Source organism: Podarcis bocagei (assembly GCF_964188305.1).
Source record: "Podarcis bocagei genome assembly, chromosome: 3".
Lineage (NCBI taxonomy): Eukaryota > Metazoa > Chordata > Lepidosauria > Squamata > Lacertidae > Podarcis > Podarcis bocagei.
In genome coordinates this window covers 53,199,867-53,219,958 of record NC_138127.1, presented here as the reverse complement: position 1 = coordinate 53,219,958, position 20,092 = coordinate 53,199,867, and the positions used below count along the sequence as shown (strand labels likewise).

Below are 20,092 nucleotides of genomic sequence, written 5' to 3'. Positions count from 1 at the left end.
CGGAGCAAGTACATATACCACATGGCAACTGGCCACTTGGTAATTTGAGGATAACACCATCCTTAAGTTATCATACCCAAAACAAAACATGAGTTGTGGGTGCTTTTTCTCCTAGAATGTTTCTATATTTCCAATTGCTGCATCTGACCTTACAGCTCAGTTCAAGACTGTCCAGAATATACAACAATCTGTATCATATAAAATAGACCACATGCCATGTTAATTATAATCAATCCGAACTTGGTTTTCTAGGAAAATATGAGGGCTTTAGATTCTGAAACTCTGTAACTTGGTGCTAATGTTGCGACTTTGTGCACAGCTTTCCTTTTTCTTTTTCCTGCTTTGTTATTTTAACCTTTCACTTACATTTTAGCACAGGCTCGGCACTGTTCAGAAAATATATATTTTGGGTGAAACTGTTTGTGAACATGGAGCAGTCAGTGTAGCTCTTCCGCAGAATGCTGTGTGTCGTTTTGTAGTAAGCATGCCGTTATCCAGCTGAAGTGGATCACAGCCATTTCAGTTGCCATGGCGATATTCCATTGCAGGAGCTGATAGATTCCAGACAGACTGGTGAGGGCCGCCTAAACAGAGTTCAGACGCTGGCTCCAGCGGTGAAAAAGAACACAACTGTTCAGGGGTGCAAGCACATCGAGACCGAAATGCAGGCCCTTCACTCCGACTGGAAGCAGTGGGAAGAGACTGCATTCCAAACCCGAAACAGTTTGCAGGAGCTGGACACTCAGATGGCTCTGTCAGAGCAGGAATTCACCATGCAAGCTTCTCATCTGGAAGAGGCCCTGCAGCGTTTCAGCACACTACTCGCAACCTGGTCTGAAACGCTGACCCCTCTGGATAGTAAGCAGACAGACAAAGAGCTGGTGGAATGCTGGCACCGAGAAAAGGTAAAACCATTTTGTTTCCGTTTTAGCTCTTTCTGCTCTTTTCTTTTTCTGCTGCAAAAGCCTGGGAGGAGGGGGAAAGCCGCTTGTACAAAGAGAGTGTAATATGCAATTGTTGCTAAACTGGAAACTTTGGAACACACTTTTAGAACTAAATCATATAAGTTAACTTCGAAAGCACTAAAACCAGCTACACAGCAAACTGTAGAAGGAGTTTTTTTGTGTGGAAACTATGTGTAGTGATTTCATGGCTTTCTGCATACACACGTGTTGCATTTCATTACTCAGTCCTCGTGGCACTGAAACTGGGGCCTCTGAGCAGAGGCAGAAATAGGATGCAGAAGCTTTGAGTACTGTTTTCTGTTTAACTTTCTCAGCTTTCATCGCAGCAATTGCCATGGGCTGTTTCAAGGGGTTTAGGTAACCAGTAGTCCTGCTGGCCTTGGGTTAAGTGTTTTTCACCAAATTTCCTGCTGGTCTTTACAACCAGTTGCCTTGATGGTTTTGTATAATTTTGGACCAGGAATAATGATCATGGACCATAATGATAGGAGAAATCCATATTTTAATTTGAACTTGAATCCAAACTTAACCGTCTGTAAATGGAAGGGCTCCTTCTGTCCATTGAAGGTTTTTTTTAACCAGTGCATGGTGGGAAGGAAAAGAAGGCAATTTTGGCTAATTCCCCCTTTCCCTCTGAACGCAACACACTGCTCTAGAGATTTGCCCAACCACCTGGAACAGACTTTTGGAGAGTGTAATTGGCTTCAAGAAAGTGTCAAAAGTAAATTAGTTTAGAATACTTACATCCCACTTTATAGCCCCCAAATGCTCTCAAAGCACCTTACAAAATTTGCCTCTCCTCTTGAATGATCCAAATAAAGTTTTTTACACACAGACACCATGCATGGGTCCTGCACTCACCCACGCACCAGCCACAAGCATGGTTTTCCCCTCCAGTATTTGTAAAGTCAGAGCTGTTGCTTCTATACATCAAACTCCACAGCAGCATTTCAGATCTTGCACTAAGCCCTCTCATAGTAGGAACAAAAAAGTTACTCAGTTTTATAAGTTGTTTGATGATCACTCCCGAAGTCTGGATCCAAGCCATGGTTGTTGGCTTTGGAATCTCACGGATTTGCAAGTCTAACCATAGTTCCTGGGTGCATGTAACAGGAAGCTCTAGTTACAGATAGGTAGCCGTGTTGGTAAACTCTAGTTAGGGAAACAAACCAGGAAGCTGTACCTATCTATTGTAAAGGGAGGAGCAAATGGAGAGCACAGCGGCTATTGGTGGGTGCATGAAATCCATACATATCCCACTTTGACTTTTGATCAGGCCAATGTATACATTTCACGAAAAATGGATAATTCCATGTATGCAAATACATATATTTTACTAGTATTGTTTTATTTCAACTAGGAAACATTGAGTGCCCTAACCAAGGCAGAACATATGAACGATGATATAAAAATGCAGCTGAATGACCTTTGTCGGTTTTCCAAAGATTTGAGTACCTATTCTGCAAAGGTGTCACAGTTAATTAAGGAATATAACAGGTGAGTTTCACTTTATAGAACAAACAACCAAAAATCTGTGCATGTCTGTGTTGTGTGACTTAACCGTGATGTTCTTTGAATGTTAGCTTTTTAATTAAAATCTTGCAAAAGCATTAAGAATTAGATCATTCCTCACTTAGAGATAACAGATTCAATGCAGATGTTATTTATGTTTCTCACAGCAGTACTACAGTATTTTGTTGTGTAACACATTTTTATGTTAATTTGGTGTATTGTATTGTACTGGATTAAATATCTCCCTCATTTTGTCTAACATAATCCCAATCTACATTTTCATTTGACTAACATGGGACTCTGAAGTCTTTGTCTACAAGCTTCAAAGGGTTGCCAAAGTAAAGAGCAAGCCTTGCAGCAGAGATTCAGGACAGTATTCAGAGACTTCCAACAATGGCTGGTCAATTCAAAAATCACTACTGCCAAATGTTTTGATGTGCCTCAAAATGTCAGTGAAGCTGCGGCCAATATCCAGAAAATACAGGTAAATTCTAATAAGCTATTCTAATAAGCTGTTCCAGCATTTCCAAAATCCACTTAAACAACATTTTATGCCTGAATAACGTTGCCTGTTGCATTTGTATCAAAGGAATGTGGAACTGAAACTATAACCTGCTCTGAGGGTCTTAGCATAAAGTTAATTTTTAACAGTGCTTAAACACAGTTGGAAAAGAAATGTACTACCCCGCAGGAAACATTTTGGTTTTTTAGGTTAATTTATAAGATTTGGGTAACGCTGTGTGTGTGTGTGTGTGTGTGTGTGTGTGTGTGTGAGAGAGAGAGAGAGAGAGAGAGAGAGAGAGAGAGAGAGGTGTATTCATGAATACAATGAAGAATACTAAATGGTTTGTGTGTGTTTAAGCAATCTATAAATATACTCCAATTGCAGATTTTGCTAATAATCCTGCATAATTAAAAACACAGTAATAGAAGAAGAGTATTATACGTCCTTTGGGGTTTGCAGTATGTTTATAAAACTCACATACACCTGATAAAGGGGAGAATGTAGTGGAACCTGAAATTACACTTGGTTCCTACTTAGTATTGTCTGCCAGAACTCTTGGGATAATATGAGGTTCAAGTTTCATTAGTATATATCTAAAGAAAAGGTCATTTGTTTGTCAAAAACAAAATGCAACCCCAGGCATCTGAAATGGAAGATATTTTTCCTGTTGATTTCCAGAGGACAATTGCACATTAGGGAAATCAAGACCAAAGGGAACTTTATGACAGACAGCTGAAGCAAATTGAAGATAAAGTTATTAGTGAAGAGTAGCTTGCCTGTTTAGCAAAAAAAAAGGGGGGGGAGAGATCCTTCATTATTAATTAATTAGAACATGGGTTATATATATCAGGTTTGGTGTAGAATCTCCTCATTTCAGTTGTGCTAAGTAAAAACAGATCTGGGGGTGAGCTGAGGCAGAGTCTTCACTTGAGTAGAATTTTAGGGACAAGTGATTGAACAAGCAGTCTCTTGCCTTTTTAATTTGTTTGAATAAGGCTATATTGGTATTTATTTATTGCAAGCTGTATAGTTATATAAGACAATCTCTTGATTTAGGAATTCTTATCTGAAACTGAAAAAGGCCAACATAAATTAAACATGGTAGTGTCCAAAGGAGAATTATTAAGTTCTATTTTGCCAAAAGAAAAAGCTAAATCTATCCAAGCTAAAGTTGCTACAGCTAAGGAAGACTGGAAAAAATTTATCTCCACCCTGCACCAGAAGGAAACTTCTTTGGAGGTAATTGTGACCAATTGCAAATAAGCAGATTAATTATAAACATCAGTCTTCTATTTTCCTTTTAAGGATAGTCATGCTTAATGCTATGCTAACTATAACTACTGAGGTTTTAATGTACTGCTGTATTTTATCATGAAGGTTTTCTTATTTGTGTAACCTATTGTGAATTGCTTCGGAATTTATAGAAGAGTTTATCTGCTTTTCATGAAATGGCTAGAAATGTTTTTAAATGGATCAGTAAATTAAATTAAAATTGATGAATACTATATGATTTCCAGGGCTCCTCCAGATAACCTGTTTCTTGATTGATCATTCTGCTCTGCTTGAACAAAGCATATGTACAAGTTAGACTATGTCTGTTCTTTATTGAACATTCATTCTGAGTTGTTTGTAGGGACATTTTCCGACAACGAACATTTATCCTAAGTTGTTTGTGTGGTGTTCAGGTATCTTCCCGCTCATCAGTTCACCCCAGACTTTTCCATGTATTTCCCCAACACTTTTCTTAATAACCCTCCCCCCTTTTTAGTGGATTATTTGTTTTAGTGTGACAGAGTGATTTGATTCACTTCAGTTGCACAATTTGCACTTGAATTCCTCCCACAAAATTTTGGCAGTACAAAGATGACCCCAGTCAAAGCAAGTATGCATTACTTTTAAATCCATGTTGGTGGGATATACATGCATTTTTTAAAAATAAAATATGCTAGAGGAAAGTCTCTGAGGCAGCTTCATACAAAACAATGTGATCTGTATGATACCCAGATCCAAAGCCCTTGGAACTTTAAGGTTTAAACACCAACACTTGGAAATGTGCTTGGAAATGGACTAGGAGTCCGTTTTAAGACTGGCAAGATGTGTTTCATACGCCCTGTACCAGTTAGCAGTCTAGCCCTCATATTTTTTAACTAACTTCACGTTCTGCAGTTGGTGCACCAGCCTAAGCTGTTGAAAAATGCTTCATGCCGTCTGAGCATCCAATGGCAGTGCTGACTCTAATAGCCCCAAACTGAATGTGGCTGATCCTTTGGAAAACAAGCAAAAATTTGAATGTCAGAAGATCCGTTCCCCAACAGTACTTCATCTTGTCTGTTTTGCATTAAATATTGCATTTCATGTGTTGGAAGGCCAAGCTTTTTTCCATATTTTCCTAGAACCTAAAGATCCAGATGAAAGACTTTGAAACCAGTGCTGAACCTCTTCAAGACTGGCTAAATGAAACCAAGACGATGGTACATGATAGCAGCAATCGGCTGCATGACCTTCCGGCTAAAAGGAGAGAACAGCAGAAACTACAGGTGATGGTGATATATGGGCTTCAGGCCTTCCATGTATATGCATGTTTGTGGTTACAGTGGGTCTTGATGTCATGCTTTGTTGCCTTCTCTTAAACAAAGGCTGATTCAGATTATCAGTTCAAGGTATAGCCTAATAGCATTTTATCCTTTATAGGATAGTCTGAAAAATACTAATTCCGTATAAAATATTTTACTAACAGGATGATATTTAGCCCTGTTTTATTATACACTTGAAGATAGAGAGGTGTGCTGCAGAAAGGGTCACATTATCCTTCCAATGTAGGATATGTGGATGTGTAAAAGTTCACAAAATATAGTAGGGGCAAGAAAATACTCGAGTTCAGCATATTAACAAACAAACAAAAAATAGCCAAACAAAGTTGAGTTTTAGACCCAGGATATTTTGGCTTATACAGGATTTTCCTCCCACTCATTAAGTATGGATTGACACAAGAATGACATCACAGACATTATTCTGATGGTGTCAGTGACACGTGCAACCACACTGAGGTGGTAGTGAGGAGTGGTGGGGGCATTAATGCACCTCCCCACTGACAGAATATCGGGATTCAATTACTGAGCAACAGAGGCACTACGTTGTGGAGAGATATTCCCCACATGAACACACACAGAGAACAAATAGGTAACAATTTCACATTCCTTGCTCTATGAACTGATAATCTGGAACAGTCTTTTATGTCAATGGCTCATAACAGATCTTTGCAGATGGCCGTCCTTTTAATTTCCTTGCTGCTTGCTGCCTTTGTGGTTTGCTTTTTTGCACCCACACTTAACAGAAACATGCTTATGCTTTACAGTCTGTCCTTGAGGAAATAAGGTGTCATGAACCTCAGCTCGACAGGCTAAAAGAAAAAGCTCAGCAGCTTTGGGAAGAACAAGCTGCCAGCAAAAGCTTCATGCACAGAGTATCTCAGCTATCCTCTCAATATCTTGCTCTGAGCAATGTAACAAAGGTAATGCGCTTTCACCCTGTGTGCTTTTATGCAATACTTCTAACAAAAAAAATAAATAATGAAAGCTCGTGTCCTGAAATAAACAATTCTCTTTGTATGTAGTCCCCTATGTCCTTGTGCTGGTGATGTTAACAGAGATACTGATAAAAATGTTCAGCAATATTTAAAAGAGCGGGCATAAATAGTAGTATAAAGCATATAAGTTAATGCAGGACTTCTAGATGCAAGAAGACATAGTCAGGCCAATGCTGTACTGCAACTGGTATAGTGTTTCAGCCAGTGTAGGATATCCCCAAAAGGTTGTAGAAGGAGAAACCATCACACCCAGCAGTAGTGCATTTAAGGAAGATTGAAACAGGTCCACTTAACATCATAAACACTGCGGGGGGGGGGGAGTTAGTTTTTTTTAGAGACTGTCCCTGTTTTAGTTCGTGGGGCGTCGTATCCAATGGAATTGAATGGGTGTTCACCCTGTCTGATGACAGGGTCAGTTCCATTGGATACGATGCCCCAGTCTCAAAACTACATTTCACGTAAGACCAGTTGTTCTTTTCATGTTATTTTGAAGGAAATAAACATTGTGGGCTTTTTGATTCATGGTGATCAGTGGTATCACCGAACAGTACCTCTGATTCATTTGGGGGCCCATGCAGTGCTCATGTAGTAGCATAGGCTCCCAAAGGGTTACTCAGGAGATTGTCTTTCAACCAAAATGCCTCACATAAATAACAAAAACACATAATGCATGAAAAGTATAAATGCCCTTTTAAAAATGTTTTCCACATGTGATGTAGACCATAGCTATAATGTTGTACCACATGTACTCAGTTTAAATGCAGCAGGAAATGTATGTATTTCAGTCATAGGGTACGAGTACATATTATACATGTGCTGTACACACCCATTATGTAAAGACACAAAGCTGGAACAGACGGGGATCTCAAAGGCAAAGAAATTTGGACAGTTCATCGATCTAACTTTCTGGCCCGTGGCTAATCCTGACTTTAGTTTTCTGAGATTTCCCTTTCTGATTTTTTTCAACTCTAGTGGAATGATAGATTATCTGAATGGTTGGTAATGTTAACATCTGTATGAATTTAAGGAAAAGGTATCCAGAATGGACAGAATTGTAGCAGAGCACCAGCAGTTCTCTCATGATCTGAAAGAGCTTCAGGACTGGATGGCAGATGCAATTCAGATGCTAGAATCTTACTGCCATCTCACAGCAGACAAAAATGCCCTGGACAGTAGAATGGCAAAGCTGGAGGTAAGTGAATGAGAATTCCCCAAGAAAACTAGTGGGGAAATGGTTAAATGCATCTTCCAATTCTCTACTTGCTTCCTCCTTAAACATCTTTTCATTGAAAAAAATAATAGGTCATCTGTCACAATTGCACTTGCTTGCATACATCAGGTATTTTGGCTCTATGTGTAGGATTGCAACAAGTGTGAGGGCTCATTTCTAAAAACAGCAGGAAAGGACTCTATCATTTCTCCTAATGGAAAAAACAGACTGTTACTTCTACCTTTGTGACATTTTTTCTGAAACTATGGTAGTGCTGTGGAACACTTTGCTTTGCAATTAAATTTGGTGATTTGCAATTAAATTTTGTGGAAGGAGTACAGCATAATGATAAGGATGGAAACAGAATCTTTTTGTTTTACAGGCACTACTGTCGGTGAAACAGGAGAAAGAAATCCAAATGAAAATGGTGCTAACAAGAGGAGACTCCGTTTTGCAAAATACTTCAGTAGAAGGAGTGCCAGTCATTGAACAACAGCTGAGAACACTTAAAGACACATGGGCTTCCCTTTTGTCTGCTTGTATCCAATGTAAAAGGTAAAAGGAGTGAGGGTTTTGAAAAGAAACTTATATGCAGTTGGACATACTGGTTGGTATCAAATGAAGTGGTTCTACAAGGACTTTTGACTTAGCAGTGAAACTCTCTGGACCATATTTTAGGAGTGTACGGGAAGAGGAATGGGAAGGGAAGTTCCACTGCAGTAGCAGAAATCTTTGCACTAGCAGAAGTGCTTTGTTGGACACTACCCACAACAACTGCATTTTAACTCCTTTAGATATATGCTTAATTAAATTTGTAAACCATCAGTGTGCCATTTTCTCACAGACATTTCCCGAGTGTTCCTTTTGAACACTGGCCTATTTTGGGCAAGTGGAGTCTATATTCATAAGCTGAGTCCATACTTTCCACTTTCAGAAATTTTGCATTCAGTTCTTCTAATTTCTCTTTTTTAAAAAATAAACCCAAGGTATCAGATGCAAACAGGAAAACAATAGAAGTTCAAAAGCATTTAAGACTCTGGGGGATTACTAGACATGGGAAATTTCTCAGCTATCAAATCTAAACAAGTTTGCTCAGAAGTAAAGTATAGTGAATTCTGTGAGCTTTATTTCCTAGTAAATTTTATGAGTATTCCAGTTTAAATGATATAGTGAATGAATTAAAAAAAGAAAGAGAGATTTGGTCATTATTTGAATATCAAGGATCACACCCACCATAATTTGTCCCTTATTCATTAATTAGTTTCATAAAGAGCTAGTATAAACATGACTTAATGGGAGTGCAAAGATTTCTAGCATTCCATAATCACTTCATATATATTTTTTCCTTTCCAACAAGACAAGAATGAGAACCTGTCCATAAATCAGCTGGACCAAACAGTCCATGTTAGATTTCTACCACAATTAAAAGCAGTGCATGAGTTGTCATCCTCTTCCTCCAAATTCCTTTCCCTTTTGTGTTGTGTCTTTTAGATTATAAGTCTTAGGGCACTGACATTTGTAAGCTGCTCTGGAAGCCTACTTTGGCTGAAGAGCAGAATGAGAATGTTGATGATGATGATGATTAGAATTTATATACTGCCCTATACCCTGGAAGTCTCAAGGCAGTTCACAGAAAAGTCAGTGCTGGCAGTTCACAAAATAAATGCCTACTCTCCAGCTGCTACATATATAAAACTATAAGCATACATTATGTTATTAGTTTATTCTTGAATGCTCATGTTTGAAAAAATATGAATAAATGGGCCTCTTTCAGCTTCTTAAATGTGTGTGCATATATTCATTGACATTTCAGCCAGCTGGAAGGAGCACTCTCTAAATGGACAAGTTATCAAGATGATGTTCGGCAGTTTACTAGCTGGATGGATAAAATAGAAGCAATCATGAATGCTTCAGAAAGGCAGTGTGCTGAACTTAGGGAGAAAAATTCTGCACTCAGCAAATCTAAGGTTTGTGAAAAGTCCGTTTGTGAAAATTGTAGCAGCATCCACACATGCAGCCAAGAACTCTACATTCTTCTTACAGCAGTAGCATTCTCATGACACGTTATAAACTACTGTACTTCTAAACTGTGTCAAGCAATTTTTCTTTAATGTGAGACGGCTGCTATTGGGGAAATAAGACTCTGATGTGTACACTGGTTATGCACGTACATTCAGGATATGCCCATCCTATGTTCTTAATTAAAACTTAATTACTCTAAACATGTATTTAATTTATAAAAATTGTGCTTTTGATATTGCTTAATTAACTGCTGCATAACTCTATTATACTCCTTGTCAGCTTCATACTTAATTCATATTTGATAAATTATGGAAGCAACTGTCGTTTCTAAACATTTCTAATCAGGTTGTTAACACTCTTTTTGTTTTACAGTTACTTAAGGAAGAAGTGTTTAGTCACAGCACACTGCTAGAGACAATTGAAATTAAAGGCATGGGCATGGCTGAACATTATGTAACTCAGCTTGAACTTCAGGACCTTCGAGAGAGATACCAGTTTCTCAAAGACAGGATAACGGTATTGCTTCTCTTGACAATTCTATGGCTCTTTTCACTTTGTAGAGTTATTTAAAGAAAGTGTGCAAAGCTTTTCTTGCGTCTTTGCTCGTGGAATTCTGGGATTTGTGTGCTTAATTTAACTGATAACCTTAAATTACTGTTGAGTTTTGATGCCAGTTACCATATTCTTTGCTCTATAAGACGCACCAGACCACAAGACGCACCTAGTTTTTGGAGGAGGAAAACAAGAAGAAAAATATTATGAATCTCAGAAGCCAGAACAGCAAGAGGGATCGCTACGCAGTGAAAGCAGCAATCCCTCTTGCTGTTCTGGCTTCTGGGATAGCTGCGCAGCCTGCATTCGCTCCATAAGATGCACACACATTTCCCCTTACTTTTTAGGAGGGAAAAAGTGAGTCTTATACAGCAAAAAAATATGGTAATTTACGAGTAAATCAAATTACATGCAAAAGCTGTGTTTAGTTTATCTGTTCCCCAGTTATATCTTTCCTAAGTATTCAAAGTAATCTACCACTTAAGGAGCCAGGTAACTTAGAGAAATCAGATATTATTATTTTATTATACATTGCACTAGCTTTCCGCGTCTGGTGTCCTTCATTTGTTTGAATGACTATCCTCACTGACCATTGGCCATTGAAGACATTTGGAGGGCATCTGTTTGAAGAAGGCCACACAACATATTTGGTCTGTGTCAGGGAAGCTTTCTCTCTTCAACACTAATGAGCTATTTCTAACAACAGGAGGCAATAACTAAAGCTGAAGAAATGGTCCGCTTGCATCAAGAGTACCAAATAAACCTGAAGGCCTTTGAAGCATGGCTAGAAAAAGAACAGGACAAACTCAACTGCTTGTCACATCTTGAAGGCGATGCAGAGAGACATGAAGCAACACTTGGAAAGCTCCAGGTAGAGTTTTATACATGTAGTGCCCTAATAAGAACATTTAGTACAAGTGGCACAAAAAATGTAACTTCTGCAGTGTATCCCCATACCCTAAGAACAGTGCTGCTGTTCAGGGCATTAGCCAACCTGGAACCCTGTGTTCTTGTTTAGGGTTTGAGGGAGGGGGGCATTCGAGAGGAGGAAGGAAAAGGGAACTCTTCTTTCCCATCCCACTGAGGCCTTTCCCTGCTGTGATATACAGCACTGGAGAGCTCGCGTTTGCAGCAGGCTGCCAACCATGTATGGGGGCTTATTATAGCTAGCTAGCTTGCGTGTGTGTGTGTGTGTTTCTTTTCCTTCCTTTCTCCTGAAATGTCCTTGTATAATGTGGGGAGGGGAGTTTGAAACCTCACCGCATGCATCTTCTCTATCCTCATGCATTCCTATAAATTATCGGAACCTTGAGCGGGCCAATTTTCTGTTCTTACTGGAACATAACTGTTCTTGTCCCAAGTTTCCTTTTTCTTGTTTGCTCTCTCTCTTTTTTATCTGACACTTCAAAAGACACTGCACATCAAGGAGGTTTGTTGATCCTCATCAGGCTGTTTGATGGAGGTATCTGAGTATAGTTTAAAAAATACTTTTCTTTTTATTTACAAACTGATATGCTTCTATATTCATAGGGAGAATGTTATAATCTCTATTTTATTTTTGGGTACCCCCATTTTGCTTCCACATTGATAGGTATCTGTAATGAATATAGGGGTTGCTCGTGCGTAAGTTGCCGCCACTCCTGGCTATGTTGCCTTGTTAAACCTTTTCTGTCTGGACAGCCCTTCACTTCGTGGCTGCCTCAGTCGCTAGCAGAATCCGTCAGTGGGCGTTTCTTAAACCTTTTCCAGCATAAAAGCTGTTTGACGCCAAGTCTCCTCCTACTCTCCCTGCGCGGAAGTCTTCTGCGCAGGGAGGGTGTGGGTAGCGGAGGACCCGTGCTCTCCCCGCTGGTGTCCGGCGAGGAGTCCTGGAGCCCTCTCGTCGATTCCCCCATCTGCCCCCCTTTATCCCTGGTGTTGCGCTGATTTCCTTCCCCTGCTGATGAGCTGCCTCTCTCCCTGCTGGGTCCCTCTCCAGCATCACTTGGGAGCCTTCTCTCCGCCTCTGGCTCCGATGTCAGTTCCCTGACAGTATCCAACCACCAAAGTTCATTACAGTGGTCCCTCGGGTTACAGACACTTCAGGTTACAGACTCCGCTAACCCAGAAATAGTACCTCAGGTTAAGAACTTTGCTTCAGGATGAGAACAGAAATTGCACGGCGGCAGCAGCAGGAGGCCCCATTAGCTAAAGTGGTACCTCAGGTTAAGAATAGTTTCAGGTTAAGAACGGACCTCCAGAATGAATTAAGTTCTTAACCCGAGGTACCACTGTATTACAGGCAATGATGTGTGTTGGTTGCAAATATTATGAAATTTTATGATAATCTGTTCATTGTAAACTGATGTCTGTGAGAACTTTAAAATGCACTTATGCAGTCTCAAATATATGCCAGCTGAATGTAGGGGCTTATACAGTAATACAGAATCTCAGTACGGAATTATGGAATGATTAATGCTAATCTTCCTGCATTTTCAGGAATTACAGATGCATTGTGCTGAGGGACAGGCCTTGCTTAATGCAGCACTCCATGTCAGGGAAGAAGTAATCCCATGGGGTATACCCCAATTGGAAGACAGAGTACTAGAGTCTGTACGTCAAGACTGGACAGTCTATCAACACAAGCTTTCTGAGGTCAGGATGCAACTAAACACTACCCTAAGCAGACTGAGGCTGATGGAGGACAAATTTCTGAAGGTGGATGAGTGGCTCAAAACTCTGGAGGAGAAAGTTAACATCAGAAATGGGCGGCAGTCTGACAGAGCCACAAAGGAAATGCAGCTACAACAAATGAAGGTGATTAAGTTATATGATGATGGTAATTTATAATGGGCCTGGATTTACATTTAGAATGTGCAGCCTGCTAATTTGCATTTGTCCTGCCAATGAGCTTACTAACTAATTTGTTCCAGGTGCTGACTTAGTAAGTAATTTTGTACATCTGAAAGTTGGGCATTTATTTCTACCTGTGCCAACTATTTGGTATTTCTGGGATAAATGTAAATGCAGATGTTTCCAGTCTGAACACAGGTCACCAGTATTCTTACAATGTGTGAATGATGTGTGTATCTTTCTCTGGTGGACCATTATAAAAATAGATGAAATAATAAAGTACCCTGGAACATATTAGTGAATCCTGGCTGGAAATAAGAATACTCAGCTTGTTCTGGCCTACTAGGTAAAAAAGTAAAGGTAAAGAACCCCTGGATGGTTAAGTCCAGTCAAAGGCGACTATGGGGTTGCAGTGCTCATCTTGCTTCAGGCCGAGGGAGCCGGCATTTGTCCAGAGACAGCTTTCTGGGTCATGTGGCCAGTATGACCAACCGCTTCTGGCACAATGGAACACCGTGACAGAAACCAGAGAGCACGAAAATGCCATTTCCCTTCCCACCGCAGCGGTACCTATTTATCTACTTGCACTGGCATCCTTTCGAACTGCTAGGTTGGCAGAAGCTAGGAAAGAACAACAGGAGCAAACCCTGTTGAGAGGATTTGAACCGCTGACCTTCCGATCAGCAAGCCCAAGAGGCACAGTGGTTTAGACCACAATGCCACCCGCTCCCCAAGTTGCTCTCCCTAGTTGCTCTACCATTGAGTTCAGGATAAATATAAGGGAGGTGGTGACCTTTCTATACTGCAAGGGCTTTCCTTGTGGAGGTACTTGCTGGGATTGATTGCGTGCTTTTAGTTGGGATACAGAGATAGATTGGAGCTTAGTGATAGACTGGTTGTGTGTTGTTGGTGCAGAAGAGTACAGAAGACATGAAACAGTTCTAATCAGTGATTTGGCTCCATGTGAAAATGAGTTGTGTAAATGTATGCGTAGGTGCAAAATAATGGGATCTGTGACCCGTCTGTGTGTGTGACTGAGTCAGCTGAACAATCTATGATCATGTGAGGAAGGAGATTAAGTGTGTACGTTTATGTGTAGGATATGTAATTGGTAGTTGAATAGAAATTCAGTACACATAAATATAAAGCTGCAAACAAAGCACATCCACATATTCTTGTATATCACCCAGTAGTGGAACATTAATCTGAATCAGTGTTTAGGATTGGGCATCATTATTTCAGTGTTCTTTTTATATTCCACAAAAATAATATAGTATAAGTGCTCTGTGTTTAAAATGCCATGCTTATAATTGTTTATTTCATAAAGAGAGGTTCCATTCTTCTGTTTTCATTTTAATAGTTCCTAAACCACATTTTTGTCACTTCTGTGATATTATAAAAATGAATATTTTTCTTTTCCACAGAAATGGCACGAGGAGATAACAGTCTATAAAGATGAAGTTGAAGAAGTTGGATTGTTAGCCCAGCAAATTCTGGAGGGGAGTCATACTTCTAGCAGGATGGGAAGGCAAGCAACCTACCTTGCCTCTCAGTACCAAGCTCTAGTTCTTCAAGTACTGGTGAGTTATAAAAATGAAAAAAGAAGTAGAATATATATATATATATATATAGAGAGAGAGAGAGAGAGAGAGAGAGAGAGAGAGAGAGTGTTATTCACTGTTAACTGAAAAGTAACAGGTTTTTTCCATCAGGCTAACTGGTTCACATATAGACAGTCCTAACTGCAGTTTAGGAGTCCTTCAGTCCATTTAATTTTAAAGCTGCCACTGATTTTAATGGTCTGCTTCCAGTCCCATTCTATCTTCTAGATGTAGCTTTTCCTTGCTGATATATCCATATGAAGATAGGGATGATAACAGAGGCAGGGCCAGCAGTGCAGTCTTGCTGCTCCTTCAACACATGGAAATAAATAAAGAATGAATGAAGCTTGTATTATCCGCAGAAGCACACAGAATGTTCTGTTTTCCTGTAGGCACTTGAAGTAGACCAATAAGCTTGGTATTTATTTTTGTGTGTGTGTGTGTGTGACAGGAATGATTTAGTAGTAGTAGAAATAATAATAATAATAATAATAATAATAATAATTTATTATTTATATCCCACCAACCTGGCTGAGTTTCCCCAGCTACTCTGGGCAGCTCCCAACCAAATATTAAAAACACAATACAGCATTAAACATTAAAAACTTCCCTAAACAGGGCTGCCTTCAGGTGTTTTTTATAAGTAAGATAGTTGCTTATTGCCTTGACATCTGTTGGGCAGGCATTCCACAGGGCAAGCACCACTACCAAGAAGGCCCTCTGCCTGGTTCCCTGTAACCTCACTTCTCGCAGTGAGGGAACCACCAGAAGGCCCTCGGTACAGGACCTCAGGGTCCGGGCTGAATGATGGGGGTAGAGACACTCCTTCAGGTATACGGGACCGAGGCCGTTTCGGGCTTTAAAGGTCAGCATCAACATTTTGAATTGTATTCGGAAACGTACTGGGAGAAAGTACAAATACGGTAAGTGCCTCTCCTGATCTATGTTTTATTTATAAACAGTGTGTTTTGTAGTTACTAAAAGAGATGCAAGAAATGGAAAGAGATACAAGAAATGGATAAATAGTCAATAGTGAGACCTGTTTAAAATTTGCTTGCAGGAGCAAATAAAATTCCTTGAAGATGAAATTCGAAGTATGGATGAATCTGAAGTGTGCTTCGCTGCTTACAAGGAATGGTTTGGAGCTACACTTAGGAAATTCAGAGATGTTGTGACGAAGTCTGATGTTGTAGATAAAGCAGCAATGGAGAAGAAAATGCAGAAGCTTGAGGTATAGTTTGCATATGACACTGGTACAGCAATTTAAAACAACACATATTTTACCAGCAGTACATAATGAGGTTGCAAAAGATAAGAAAGCTTAAATCAGTTACAATTGACCATAACAGAAGAAAAATCTCAAGCTCCTGATGCTCAGCAGTAGGAATAAAACTGATTCTGCAGAAGTAATTTACTCTTCAGTCGCAGGCCAAAATATAAACTGTCCATTTTTCTTCTTACAGGATCTCATGAGTGACATGGATGTGGGTCATAATTTACTGAAATCAGCACGTGAAAAAGGAGAGAAAGCTATTAAGTACATGGAGGCAAATGAAGGGGAACAGCTAAAGAAAGAGATCAATGGTTGTGTGGAGCAACTTGATGAGATGACCAGCTCTATCAGGAAAGAACACACAACCTTAGAGAAATGTCTCCATCTGACAAAGGAATTCTTAGATAAGTACAAAGTACAGACTCAGTGGCTGTCAGAGTATCAGATTGTACTACATACCACGGTGGATCCCAAAATGGAATTATATGAGAAAAAGGCACAGCTATCCAAATATAAGGTAAATAAATATTGTGAGCAATAAAATGAGTGAAGTCTTTTTTTTTTTAAATCATATTTATTAGCATTTCCAATAATGACAGAATAAGAAAAATAGAGAAGACAAAGAAAAGAAAGAAAAAGAGAGACAAATTTACATTCTTGCTTTCATAACCTTCTTTCCAGGACTCCCTCCTTCCCCTCCCGACCGTATTCCCCTTTCCCTAAGTTGGTTCCACAAGCTCTCACTCCCAATTAAAACCTAGTATGTTTAACCCTTTAGCCAATTTAAATTTATAGAATCTTACCATCACTCCTCATCTTTAACAGAAATAGAAAAAAGATTTTTCCCCCCAAGATCTGCCCCAATTTCCTTCCACGATTTCCCTCTTTTTTTTTAAAGAAAACATGTTAAATCAAAATACCAAAGTTATATAAAGAAATAGCAGATAAAAGATATAAGAAGATTCAAAAAGTTGGTTACATAGCCTTCGGATTCCAAAATTTCCCCTCCCTTCCCCGGTTTGAATTCCCCATGTCCGTCAATCTGTGTGTTATCAGCCTGGAGGTCTCAAGTCCACAGCCAAATTTTTCTCATTCCACCTTGCCGGTTTTCTTTAAATTTATTTGTTTTATTGATGTTTAACTTCAAAAATCCAGTCTAATAGAGGCCTTTAGTTTCCTTGGTCTTTGTTGCTCCTCCCATTGTTCTTTCCGTGTCGTAGTTAGTCCTTTGTTCTTTTTATTCCTTATTTTCTCAGGTTTCTTATCTTGTTCAGCTGCTAAAACGTTCTTATTCCGAAATCTGGTATCTCTACAGAGGTTTGTTATTCAGGAACCAAAAACTTACGTCCAGTCCCTTCCTTTCTTCAATAGAAAATTCTATTGTCTCCTTTTAGTGTAAACACCTCTGTAGACAAAATACTGTTTCCGTTTAGCCGCTTTCCCAGAGAATAAGTCCTGTGCACAGCCCAGAGTAATTTTCCACATACGACCACTTGTAATGTCCCGAAACGCCTCTAGGGGGATTGCAGTAACTTTGTATCCTCTAATCCAAAAGTCAAGTTGTTGTTTCTTTTTTTCGGCAATTTATATCCATATAATGTCAATTTGTAACCAAAATTAGCCAGCAAAATACTTGTAACAAAGTCCTCTTTATATTCTCAAGCTTTGACAGCTACTTTGACAGCTGTCAAAGTCTCCGTCTCTCTTCGCCAGGCTCCGCGAATCGCCCCGGTTCCCTGGGGGGGTTGCCTTTTCCCTCTCACCCTCCACTCTTCTTCTCCAGCACAATTCTTGTAATTTCGCATCGTGGAATTTATACTTTTTATCAGCGGTAAACTTCTAAATCGATCTTGGTTACCCAGTCCTTGTTTTGAAATGTTTACAATCAGGAGGGGATTGACTTCCTTTTTAGATCGCCCCCGCTCGTGCCAAATCCGAAAAAAAATTTCTTTTTTTTCTCCTTTTATACCCGATTTCCCAATTACTCACGGGTTGTTGTTGATAGTCCGAATTTCAAATGGAAGAAGCCAGCGCTCTCCGTCGAATGGCATGCGGCTGCGCTCGGCAGGGGAAGCGATAGACCCAAAGCACCACGCCACTCCCCGGCACCCGATCCAAAGCCTTTAAAAAGGCTCCTTCACGAGTCGGGAGGGCGCTAGCGGTGCCAGCCGGGTCCCCATGTCCACGGGCTCCGTGCCCGTGGTTTTTGAGGGTCCCCGCGTTGCCGGCGCGGTAGGACCCAACCCCTGCCGAGCAGACTCCCTCCGGAGCTCGGAGGGAGTCCGCCATTCGGCGATGGCGCCAACCCGGAAGTCCCCTAAAATGAGTGAAGTCTTAAGCCAGAAAATGTAACTTGCTTGTGAGTCTCCCATATTTTAAGGATAACTTCACATCACATTTTTAAATGGGTTCTTTCTCAACACAAGAAAATAATGATACTCTGTGTGTTGTGTATTATGTATAAATCCTGTATTCATTTTGAAGCACAGTTTAACTTTATTTTTCATTTTAGTCAATTCAACAGACAGTGTTTTCCCATGAGCCTTCAATAAAATCTGTGACAGAAAAAGGAAAATGCCTTCTTGAGCTAGTGTGTGATGTTAATTTGGCAGAGAACATTCAGAAACTTCAAACTGAATACCAGGAGCTCTGCAGCACAGCAAAGGTAAAATACCTAGGGTCTTATTCAGCTAACCCAGTGCACTAGGAGAAGCCAGCACAAGGATTCTCATAACTGCAATGGGAATTCCCCTGTTCATTGCCTGTACACATCCCATGCCATCCCCAAATTTGCTTTGGAAGGTTGAGAGAACTCCTGGAACAGATTGGGGGGGGCAGGAAGGGGATTAAGCTTTGGTTGTGCAAGGAAAATCCTTGTGCTGGTGAAATGTTAGCCTTCGTGCTACATGGAATACAAGCTATGGCTCTATATAAGCCATGTTTTCTGCTGTAAGATGGTAATAATTATTTCTACAGGTGAATTTAGGCTTGAAACATAGGCTGCCTGCAGTAAGGCCCCTTCATGTCCTGGTGACAGCAGTCCGCAAATAACCTACACTAACGAAATGTTATTAAATTTGCAGAGCTTTCCTGTTGGGTGTGGGAAGTAGGTGACTAGACAAGTAATTTTTGCAGGTGGGGTGGCACACAAACAAAGATTAAAATGTTTGTTGTTCCTCTTGTTCTCTAGTCAATTAGTGCATCTTGCTGCAGATCGCCTCTTTTAAAGTGGAAATTTCCAAGCACTTGGCCAATATAAAGATCCACAGCACAACACTCTGTTTTTTTGCAAAGAGCTGCAAATTGCACACCACAGTACAGATCTACAAGCACATTTCAAAACATCATCCTTCTCTTTGCTCTTGTTTCTTTTTAGATTAGATTTTTAAAGTATTTCTTTTATTCCAGTGTATTATAAAAAGATACTTTGTATGGACTGTGATCACTCTAGAAAGAGCAGAGGGGGGGAATAGGTACTGAGGCAGCCTGAGGAAACAATGCATGTGAAGAGCTGAGAACAGTGTTATGAAAAGGAGCATACATCCCTCTCCCAGGCCACAGGTGTAATTACAAACAAGTTCTGGCAAAAGAATGAAACTTTTTCATACGAAGTTAAACATGTATTTTCATGCTTTTACAATCTGTATTTTGAGGGGGGCATTATTTGGAACTGTTTTTTAAATGTGACTGGTTTCTATGATCATGCAGGCTCATGTTGCAATTTTGGAGGTGAAAGTGAAACAGCATGAAGAATATAACACTGACTTACAAGAAGTGGAAAAGTGGTTGTTACAGATGTCTAGCAGGCTGGTTACTCCTGACCTTATGGAGAACAGTAATCTAGAAATTATAACACAACATTTAGCCAACCACAAGGTAGGTCTAAATGGGCAGCAACAAATCCCCTTTTTCGTATGTTGTAGTGGGCCTTATGAGGTGAATAATATTTCGAAAGGTCATATATAAGATATAAGTATGGTAAAAGTTCATCTTACAGAAAAGCAAGTCATAAGTTCATGTTTACCTTAAAGGCA

At 39.9% G+C, this 20,092-nt stretch overlaps 1 protein-coding gene across 15 annotated transcripts in view; it reads left to right on the top strand.

Moving 5' to 3' along the window:
• The window catches only part of SYNE1 (spectrin repeat containing nuclear envelope protein 1), a 285,408-nt gene that overhangs the window by 131,453 nt on the left and 133,863 nt on the right, over window positions 1-20,092 (top strand). For all 15 annotated transcript variants that reach the window (XM_081187166.1, XM_081187171.1, XM_081187169.1 and 12 more), the window contains 17 exons: window positions 549-905; window positions 2,326-2,462; window positions 2,784-2,961; window positions 4,039-4,221; window positions 5,376-5,519; window positions 6,338-6,493; window positions 7,596-7,760; window positions 8,161-8,333; window positions 9,592-9,745; window positions 10,173-10,316; window positions 11,059-11,223; window positions 12,831-13,148; window positions 14,609-14,764; window positions 15,846-16,016; window positions 16,249-16,575; window positions 18,571-18,723; window positions 19,767-19,934. In XM_081187166.1, the coding sequence (XP_081043292.1) occupies window positions 549-905; window positions 2,326-2,462; window positions 2,784-2,961; window positions 4,039-4,221; window positions 5,376-5,519; window positions 6,338-6,493; window positions 7,596-7,760; window positions 8,161-8,333; window positions 9,592-9,745; window positions 10,173-10,316; window positions 11,059-11,223; window positions 12,831-13,148; window positions 14,609-14,764; window positions 15,846-16,016; window positions 16,249-16,575; window positions 18,571-18,723; window positions 19,767-19,934 (3,249 nt within the window). The remainder of the gene's footprint in view (window positions 1-548; window positions 906-2,325; window positions 2,463-2,783; window positions 2,962-4,038; window positions 4,222-5,375; window positions 5,520-6,337; window positions 6,494-7,595; window positions 7,761-8,160; window positions 8,334-9,591; window positions 9,746-10,172; window positions 10,317-11,058; window positions 11,224-12,830; window positions 13,149-14,608; window positions 14,765-15,845; window positions 16,017-16,248; window positions 16,576-18,570; window positions 18,724-19,766; window positions 19,935-20,092) is intronic.